This window comes from Panthera onca, chromosome B3 (assembly GCF_046562875.1).
Source record: "Panthera onca isolate mPanOnc1 chromosome B3, mPanOnc1 haplotype 2, whole genome shotgun sequence".
NCBI lineage: Eukaryota > Metazoa > Chordata > Mammalia > Carnivora > Felidae > Panthera > Panthera onca.
Window position 1 is genome coordinate 120,130,743 of NC_138344.1, and position 10,846 is coordinate 120,141,588.

A 10,846-nucleotide genomic window follows, 5' to 3' on the forward strand; every position below is an offset into this window, starting at 1 on the left:
GTTGACATTCCCTAGGTACCCTGAAAAACTTGAAACTGAGAATTTAATCCAAGGTGGTCCTAAGCTAATAGTGGCCCCAGGCACCTAATATAATCAAATGCATAGTTTTTTCTGGAGGGATCTTCCTTCAATTCAAATCTCAAATAAATTCTTTTTTTTTTTTTTTTTAATGTTTATTTTTGAGAGAGACAGAGGGTGAGTGGGGGAGGGGCAGAGAGAGAGGGAGACACAGAATCTGAAACAGGCTCCAGTCTCCGAGCTGTCAGCACAGAGCCCAACGTGGGTCTCAAACTCATAAGCTGTGAGATCACTACCTGAGCCGAAGTCAGACGCTCAACCAACTGAGCCACCCAAGCACCCCTCAAATAAATTCCGAAGAACTGTGATCACAGTTAAAAATCACAAAACAAATAAGGAAACATGGCACCATAAGCAAAAGTCAGCAAAAATAACAGATGACACTATCAGACCTACAAAGACAAAGATACTGAAATTATCAGATATACAATAAAAAATAAATTTTCTCATGTGTTTAGAGAAATTAAAAGAAGGAGTAGAAAGTATGAGTAAAATCAAAAGATTAAACTTATAACTAAACAGATTTGAAAAAGAACTATGTAGACTTTCAGAATTACAAAGATATAAGTAATTAAAGTTTTCAAATCAATGGCTGGGCTTAACTGCAGGTTAGACCCAGCTGAAAAGATATTTAGTGAACTCAAAGATATATTTATTTAAAGAAATTATGTGAACTGCAGGACAGAATGATGAAAAATCACATGAGAAGGCCTGATAGATATCCAGATAATTGGAGTTCTAGAAAGAAAAAGAATGGGACCGGGACAATAGTTGAAGGGATAATGGCTAAAAATATACCAAAACTGGAGCCAAAATATCTCAGGTGGGAGAGCATTAGACTGGTCCAATCCCAGGTTTTGGCAAAGAGGAGGTGTCCTCTTAGAGCCTGTAATAATTAAAAATATTCCAAAACTAATGAAAAGATACACCAGTTGCAGTGAATCACAACAAATCCACATCTCGACACACCATACTGAAACTTTGGAATACTAAAGACAACGAAAAGATGTTCAAAGCACCTGGAGACAAAAGAAGGCTTTCCAGAGGAATGCCAGTTTGACTGACAGCATACTTTTCAACAGCAAGAGTGGAAGCCGAACTACAGTGTTATGGCCACTGATGAGAGAAAATAAGTAGCCAGTCAGAAAAACAGTGTAAGCAAAAATATCTTTCAAAGATGTGAATGAAATGAAGACATTTTTCAACATTTAAAACCCAGAAGAATTCACAAAAGGAAAGCAAAGATTCTAAAGAATGGATATTTCATGAGCAAAGGAAAATTAAAGAAGAGAGAGAAATAGACAAATCAAGAAATAGACTCCACTATGGAGAATAAACTGATGGTTACCAGAGAGGAGGTGGACGGAGGGATGGGTGAGGTAGGTGATGGGGCTTAAATAATCCACTTATAATGATGAAAAAAAGTAATCAAAGAAAAGTGAGAGCAAGGGTATGGCCAAAAACTTGGTCAAAAAATCCAAAAGCATTAAAATGTCACAGACTGTGGTTAAGCAACCAAGCAAAGTGTCAAAGAAATACAGAATCCAATCCTGTAGTAAAGAAATTAGTTGAACTCTGTGTGGATGGAGAATAATGTCCATTACAATCATGTATTTAAACTTGAATTGTGAGATGTTGGCTACTTGGGAGCTCCTGTAGAGGTACTGAGTATAGAAAGGACCCTGTGTATCCACCAGAGCGCTGCATGGGGACCAGAATCAGTTGCTTAAAGGCTAAAATAATCTTAGACTATCTGAGGTAGTAATTCTGTTTTTTAAGTGTACAAGGTAAAGATTTGAGTATCTGGTAAACTAAATAAATACTAATTTTATATAAATTCAGAATAATCTATGTTTATTGTGAAACATCTGTTGTTTAGAGAAGCTAACATTTTAATCTTGAAACTTCCTTTTGAAATATGTCATTGATATTAAATTTGTGATGTTGAGTTAGAAAAGATAAAAACTGACTAAATGTATACACTATCGAATGCATAAAATAAATTATTTTATTTACTTTACATTTAAAAACAAATAAAATAAAGAATGGATATTTCAAACAGAGGAAGGTAATACCACATTTCGTGGTACACGAAAATACACATTTCGAAGGTCTGAAATGCAAAGAGGAACTACAAGCAAAGAATGTTTACAAATATGGGCAGATATAATAATAAAATAATAATGTTCTTGGGAGGCTAAAAACGAGGGGATGAAAATATTCAACACCAGTCTTGTTAATCAAGGCAGGCGGTATGATGAGAGTTGGAGTAGTCTAACTTGATCTTGCACAGTGAAAAGCTGAAGATAATGATTAATTTTCAGCTTTACATAATCAGTATATACAAATGCAAAAATAGAGTAACAACTAAAAGAATAGAGATTATAAAACTTCAAGGAGGAAAAGAAAACAAAGAAGAGTAGGGACAAATAGGAAGCACAACTTAAGACAGTAGAAATAACAAAGTATTTGTAACTACAGAAGTGTGAGTGCACTAATGTCCCAGTGCAAGTGGAAGATTGATTCATTCAACAGTATTTACTGAGTATCTACTATATGCTAAACACTACTAGGCATATAGCACAGAGCGGTGAACAAAACAGCCCCAAATCCTTAATTGGAGAGAGAGACAACAAACCAAATCAGTAACCCAAATAGTACATTAGACAGTGGTGAGGGTTCTAGAGTGAAAAAAACAAAACAAAACAAAACATGAAAGATAGAGAATGGGGAAAGTGACTATTCTAAATCGATCAGTCAGGAAGAGTAGCATTTGAATAAAGCCCTGAAGGAGGTGAGGGAATGAGCCGGTGGAGATGTAAGGAAGGGAATTCCAGGCTGAGGGAACAGCATGAGCATGTGCCTTGAAGAGGGATCACGGCTGCCGTGTTTGGCAAGTACAGGCAGGCCAGTGGGCCACGGTGTAGGGTGAGAGGAGAGTGGGTGTAGATGAGACTGGGGAGACGAAGAGGGCCGGACCACAAAGGACCCAGCGGGCCAACGGAAGGACTTGCACCTTCGTTCTGAGTGAAGTGGGAGTTGGGGTTCTGGGCAGAGTCATGCATGAGCTGATTTGGGATTTAACAGCATCTCTGTGGCTACTGCACCAGGCAGGGGCAAGGTAGTAGCAGTAGAGGGGTGCAGGAAATGGTCAACCAGAGATGGATATATTGTTGGCCTAGATTTTCAAAACTGCACTTTTAGGCTGCTTGAAAGAGACCTATCTAAAACATAAGTATATAAAAAAGAATCAAAGAAAAAGTTTGGCAAAAGATATGCCAGGGGATATAGCTATATTTATCAGAAAAATAGATTTTAAGACCAAAAAAAAAAACATATCAAGAAATAAAGACGGTCACTACATTATGGCTAAAAGTTCTAAAGATTCACCAGAAAGTATTTAACCTTTTTTTGTTGATTTAGTTTCACTAGCTTATCTACTGATTTTTTTAATTAAATAAAATGCATATTTGTAAAGACTATATTGGACAAAAAAATTAACAGAACCACAGAGAGAAATAGACAAACCCACATTCATATTGGAATGATTTAATATAACTCAATAATTGGTAGATCAAGCAGTCTGAAAATCAGTTATATTTTAGGAAATTTGAACCACACAGTTGAGAGGCTTGATCTAGCAGATATGGCTTTGAATCACATTTCGAAGGCCATCTTTCCTGGTCACAACGCAGGAACAAACAGATAACTGGAAAATCCTCACATGTTGGATTAAATTAAGAATTAACTCACCAAAAAAAAAAAAAAAAAGCATAATATAATTAGAAAATACCGTTCACCAAAACCCTGAGGAATGTAGCTAAGCAATATTCAAGGAAAACTTATATTTATAGTAGGGAGAGGGTAGAGGCTCAAAGTTAATGTACTAAGAACCTGGCCTAAGAATTTCACAACAAAATAAGTCCAAAGAAAGTAAAAAGTAAAGACAAATACATAATAATAAAGATAAAGGAAGAAAATAATGAAATAGAAAATGAGCACCATTGAGAGGAATGAATGGGGACATTATTATTTATGCCTCAGAGGTTAAACAGAGGGACAACATTATGAATAACTTCGTACTGATACCTTTTTAAAACTTTGGTGAGATGGATACACATTTAGTATTTAACTTAGAAGAATTTGCTCAAAAAGAAATATGAAGCCCTAATATTCTTTAATTATTAGGAAATTTAACCAAGAACAAAAATGATTCCACAAATACAACAGCCGGTTTTTATGGTTTTACTGGACATCCAAGGATCAGATATACCAACCTTCTACAAACTATTCCAGAATAGAGGAAAACAGGGAACACTTCCCAGCTCTTACAATCTTAATAGCAAAACCTAACCAGGACAGCCCTCCCACAAAAATTCTAAAATCACAACATCTTCTTAATTGTGGCTATAAATGTGAAAAAATTACGAATAAAACATTAGCAAACTGAGTCCAGCAATGTAAAAAAAAAAAAAAATCATGATCAAGTTAGGTTTATTCCAGAGATTCAAGGATTATTTAACGTCTAAAAATTGACTAATGTAGTTACTACAGTAACAGATTAAAGGGAAAAGAATCATATGCTCCTCTCAATGGATACAGAATAAGCAGTTGATAAAATTCAGCATACTCATCGCTTTAAAAAAAAATTCCCAGGTCACTAAGAATAGAAGGGAGCCTAATTATAAAGTATCTCTACAAATAGACAGCAATAGCCATCATACTATTCATTGGAAAACTTTTAAAGATTCCCTTTAAGATGAGAAGCAAGACAAGGGAAGCCCATCCCTTCTCCTGAGTGTTGTACTGGAAGTCCTAGTCAGTAAAGTAAAATAAGGAAAGGAAATGACACAGGAATCAGAAAGGAAAATGCAAATCTGTCCATATTCTCAGATAATATATTTGTCTCATCAGATACCCAAAAAGAGTATTCAAATAAATTATTACCTTTATAAGAGAATTTAATGATCTTTCTGTACATCAGCAATAGAGTGTGTGATTATAGGAAAAGATACCCTCTGTATCAAAAGTATAATCACGAAGACGTATAATGTACCTAGGGAAAAATCTTAACAAAAAATATGATACCTATTATTTTAAAAATTATAAAAACATAGTGAAAATCACTTTAAAAACCAAAATAATGGAGAGATGTACATGTTCCAAGATTAAAAGTCAGTTTGGTAAAGATGTCGGTTCGTCCCAAAATTGATCGATAGATTTAAGAGGGTATTAGTTGTTGTTTTTTTAATTTGACAAGCTGATTTTAAAATTTACATGGAAGGGAAAAGGGCCAAGAATAACCCTTGTACTACTAAAGAATGAGAGTGAGGGGCATCTGGGTGGCTTATTCAGTTGAGCATCTGACTCTTGAAACATATCTCACAGTTTGCGGTATCAGGCCCACATCAGACTCTGCATTGACATCGTGGAGTCTGCTTGGAATTCTCTCTCTCCCTCTCTCTCTGCCCCTCCCCCAGCTGGTGCACGCATTTCTCTCTAAATACATACATACATACATACATACATACACGTTAAAAAAAAAAAAGAATGAGAGTGAAAGATAGAGGCCATGTGTCACTTGTCTTACTAGACACCAAGAATGATTACCAAACTAAAGTAATTAAGAGAGCATGGCGTAGGGGCACCTGGCTGGCTCAGTCGGTGGAACGTGTGACTCTTGATCTAGGGGCCGAGAGTTCAAGACCCACGTTGGCAGAGATTACATTTAAAAAAATTTTTTTTAATAGGGGCGCCTGGGTGGCTTGATCGGTTAAGCGTCCGACTTCGGCTCAGGTCATGATCTCACGGTCTGTGAGTTCAAGCCCCGCGTCGGGCTCTGTGCTGACAGCTCAGAGCCTGGAGCCTGTTTCGGATTCTGTGTCTCCCTCTCTCTCTGCCCCTCCCCTGTTCATGCTCTGTCTCTCTCTGTCTCAAAAATAAATAAACGTTAAAAAAAAATTTTTTTTTTAAAAAAGAAAAAAAAAATTTTTTTTTAATAAAATAAGAGAGCATGGTGTTGGCACAGAATAGAGAAAACCTAAAACTGGTCTCCTATGTGAAAACAGTTTATAACAGAGAGGTGTTGCCATTAAAGAAGGTAAGGATGGACTTTTCCATCAATAATAACTAGAATAGTTAGTTATTGTGTGGGGAAAATGAAATTAGATCTGTGCTTCACACTGTAGATAATTTTAGGTTGGATTAAAGACTTAAAAATGACAGGCAAAAAAAAAAAAAAAGTGTCCCATCTTATATAAAGCATCATAGGAGGATACCATTATGACCATGGGGTAAGGGAAAAGATTTCTTACATTAGCCCCAAAAAGTGCAGACTGTGAAGATGGAGATTGATAAATTTGACTTTGTTCAAATTGAGAACTTGTAAGACACCATAAAGACATTGTAGGTTTTTTGTTTTATTTTGTATTTCTTTTTTTTTTTTAAGCCCTTAATATCATTAGAGATACATTGTGAAGTTTTTATAGGTGAAATGATGTGTTACCTTGGGTTTGCTTTGAAGTACTCCAGGGGGAGGAAACTGGGGGAGGGAGAGAGAAAAAGAATGGTAGAATGTTGATAATTATCAAAGTGAGATGCTGGGAACATGGAACGTGGAGGTGTCTTACACTATGCTATTATGTGTGTATATCTAACATTTTTTTATTTAACAAAAAAATTTTTTTAAACAAACTATCCATCTTGGGATGCCTGGGTGGCTCAGTCGGTTAAGCGTTCAACTTCGGCTCAGGTCATGATCTCACATCTCATGAGTTCAAGCCCTGCGTCGAACTCTGCTGACAGTGCAGAGCCTGCTTGGGATTCTTTCTCTCCTTCTCTCTCTGCCCCTCCCCCACTCACTCACTCTCGCTTTCTCTCAAAATAAATAAATAAACTTAAAAAAGAAAAAGGAATAGAGTACTGCTACATGCTACAACATGATGATCCTTGAAAACATCACGCTAAGTGAAAGGAGCCAAGACACAAAAGACCACATATTGTGTGATTCCACTCATATGAAATGTCACGAATCGGCAGATCTATAGAGACTGGAAAGATTAGTGGTTGCCTGGGGCTGGAGGATGAGATGTGTGAGAGTGATGGCTAAGAGGCATGGGGTTTCACCTTCTTTCAATGAAAATGTTCTGGAAGTGATTGTGGTGGGAGATGCACAACTCTGAATATACTAAAGCCACCGGATTATACACATTAAATGGGTGAATTGTGTGGTATGTGGCTTATAGCTCATTGAAGCTGTTTTTTTTTTAAATCAATAAACAGTAAACTCAGTAAGAAAATAAGCAAAAGCCACGTCCAGACATTTCACAGAAGAAAAAACATGTATACGCCATAGATACTTGAAAAGAGGCTCAACTTCATTCCTTTTTTTTGGTTTGTTAAGCTTATTTATTTTGAGAGAAAGAGAACGCGCATCGGGGAGGGTCTCATCTCACAAGTCTGGAGAGATCTTGACCTGAGCAGAAACCAACAGAGGCTTAACCTGACTGAGCCACCCAGGCGTCCCTCAACCTCATTCCTAATTAGGGAAAATGCTAATTAGAACCACAGTAGGACACTTGACTGGCAAATATTTTAAACTCAGGCAACACCCCTTCTCCACCGGTAGGTGAGGCAGAGAAGCAGGAGAAGCCCATCCAGTGCTGTGGGGGTAGGGGGTGAACTGGCGCAACCGCTCTGGAATGTAATACGGCTTCGTTTTTTAGAGAGTTGAAGAGGCAAGTGTCGATGACCCAGCGGTTACGCTCCTAAGTATATAACTGAAGAAATTCTCCCAGCTGTGTGCTGAGATCACATGTAATAATAGTTATAGCAGCACTGGGAAATTGAAAACCACATAAAACGAAACGACATATATTTAGGGATATGAGTATATGTGGTGAATAAACCTGTTTTTAAAAAACAAACGGGAAGGATAAACACAAAATTGAGGATGGTGGAAATGGGCAGGCAATGGGAGGGCCTCACAGGGGACTCGGGGTAATGGTAATGTCTTTGTCTTAAACCTGGTGACAGGATGTAGGTGCATATATGGGGGATAGGGACAGGGGTACAAGGCAGAGTGTATTCTGACAACCTGCTGTTCGGCAGAGTTTTAAACACGCTCAGAGGTGTGCATAGAGCAGTGTTTCCACGCAGTTCGATACTGAATGCTAATTGTGCTGGCCCTACACTTCTCGCAAGGATTCACATATTTTAGCATCTTCTGTTTAAGAAGCAAAAGGGATAAAATGTTCTTACGGGGCGGTGGGGGGGGGGGGGGGGGGAGAAGGGGGAAGAAACTAAGCAGCACACAAAAAAAGCAGCAGCAGAACCGGAGTGTGTTAGAAAGGTTTCCAACAAAAGTGGTTAAAATGACAGGTCTTCAGGTTCAAGGTGAACTTCATTTATTTGGCCACAACTTCCTTAGTCTTCCGTAATGCTGACTAAACCAGACGTTATTGTAAGGAAGTGAAACCCCATGTCCTCATTTAGGTCACTTAGCGGTTGGTTCTTTGTTTCAGATCCTGCTCACGCTAAACGATGAGCCACAACCGCACTGAGGAAGAACCTATTTGCTGTCCCACTACTGCCATGGGTGTGTCGGAGGCGCTGCAAGGGGTCCATGGTATTTTTTTTTTTTTTTTTTTTCTTGCTGCCTCAGTCCCCAGAGCCTTCAAGCGGTGGTGGCAGTAGATCGTTGCCATTCAGCCACTCCAGACTTTTACTGAGACAACAGGAAAACACATCGGCTGGGTTTTGATTGAACTTGGCAGTGGGGACGTTCCACTGATACGTTATGTACCCCATCAGAGCACACATGTATCTTTTACCCCTTTTACCTCCTCCCCCAACCTGCTTAGGTCTTCTCTGTCCCTCTCCTGCTACCACACAGAGATGATATAAAAGAGGCTCTTTGGCTATTTGCATTTTGCTTCCTCTTCTTTTCCAGATTGCAGTATTAAGCTTTACTTCCTACAAGCCTAAAACCCCAACAACAGTATCTACCAAAGTTGTTCTTCCCTTTTCTGAGGGTTTGGGGGAAGGGGGAAGCATACATCACAAGTTTCCCAGAGAGCGGAGAAAAGTCGGTGTGCTGCTGACCACATGAGCCATGGTAAGGGCACCCTTTGGAATTACTGATTTCTAAAATTAATAAAGTAATTCTATTTTTATTTTCTTTTTTTCCATTTACTAATTTCCCCCAACAATCAGTACTCACACACAAGCCTGAAATGGGGCCAACTTGGTGTTTTATGCCCTTGCTGGGCAAGTTTTGAAACTCTGTTTTAGAAATGCGAACTCGGAAAGAGAGGTTTTATTCTTCCATTTGGTTTCAGCAGATGGCGGGCCCAGGCCGCTCCCCGCGGGCAGCTCCTGTACCTGGGAAGCTCGTATGTGCAAATGTGTCCGTTGTCAGCCCACAGCAGACAGGTCCTCTAGTGGCCAGTGGATCTGCACCCGTAAACAGTTCGTCAGAAGGAGGCCGCACAGCCCCTGATGGCTTTCCACTTGACCTCTGCTCCCTTGCCCCCTCACCTTTCCCCGGCCCTCTCTCTGGCTTCTGCTGAAGAAGAGGTTGAAAGGTGGGCTACAGAGCCCACCGAAGGACTGACTTAGCTGCCCTGGGGAGTACTGGGCGAGGATCCAGAGTCTGGGGTTTCTACAACAGGGTGCTGTAGACTCAGCATGGAAACCCCAAAGGAAGAATGACACCCAACAAGGAAGAGAGAAAAGGGACTTTATTGACTTCTTAGCAAACGAAAACAGGTTTGAGCACATTGAAGCGTCTTGTTTGCGTGTGAGGGATGAAGACCGTCACTTTGCGGGAGAAGAGAGAACGTATTCATGGGATTTCTGGTTAGTAGCTTGAGGTCCATCTTAACCGTTTGCTAATTTGGTTGTGAATTGGTTAACGGGAGACAAATCGGAGTTCCTTCATGATTCCCTAAGTGATGTGTAGAACCAGGAAATGAGATGTTTGGGGAGACTCAGCATATGGATCTTGTGGGAGAGGATAAGAGGGTATGAGCCCAGTTTAAAAACCAAAAAAACAAAAAACCTTTGAGACCTACTAGACCGCTTGGAATTGCCCTAGGTAACGGTCAGAATTGAGCCCTCAACCTGATTTCTTACTGCACTCACCACTTGCTTATCCGGTGTGAGACCGGACTCCAGATCTCTCCTTCATTTAACCAAGTACTTTTCACATCATCTCTCCTGTACCGGACTTCTCGTGGCAAGTCCAAGTCTTGGTAATAAACAAAACAGATCATACGATCCGCCCCCCCACCTCCAACAACCGTGTCATTTCCAGTGTCCCTACCTCCCCTCCCCCAAAACAAGCGTGTATTTTTTTTTAAGACAGACAGACAATGGTTCAAGTTTCTGCAGTGCCTATAAGTGGCATGTGGAATGCAGAGACTGGACTTCAGACCCCCGTCCATATTTGTATCTGCTGGTAAAGATAAGAATAGAGCTCTAATATAAAAAGAACATTTGGAATCACAGTGTGTTCTGTTTTCTTTGGGATACTTCAAGAAACATATCTCATTGCCTCGGTTCATTAGGATGAGCCACAGGCCAACATTTTTGTGATGTCCTATGAGGTTGGATAAGAAGGAAGGTTTATTCCGGGGTCAGAAAGAGTACTCCTTTCTTCCTTAAGCCTTAAGTAAGGACCAATGATGTCAGGTATAAGCTGCTCAAAATGGAGCTTTTAGGCAGCCTGGACCTTCCCCCAGGCCTAAAGACACCTCCAGAGCTGCAG

At 39.5% G+C, this 10,846-nt stretch overlaps 1 protein-coding gene across 6 annotated transcripts in view; it reads left to right on the forward strand.

Annotated features, from left to right (window-relative positions):
• TTLL5 (tubulin tyrosine ligase like 5) overlaps positions 1–10,586 on the forward strand; it is a 286,889-nt gene extending 276,303 nt beyond the window's left edge. For 4 of the 6 annotated variants that reach the window (XM_078447992.2, XM_078447996.2, XM_078447997.2 and 1 more), the window contains one exon: positions 8,601–9,251. Coding sequence is in view for 2 of the 6 variants with exons in the window: in XM_078447996.2 (XP_078304122.2) it covers positions 8,601–8,623 (23 nt within the window). In the remaining 4 variants the exon portion in view is untranslated. Of the gene's footprint in view, positions 1–8,600; positions 9,252–9,416 lie in introns of those variants that run through there. The other 2 variants (XR_013556016.2, XR_013556017.2) reach the window with 1 other exon arrangement.
• Positions 10,587–10,846: the final 260 nt, after the last annotated feature.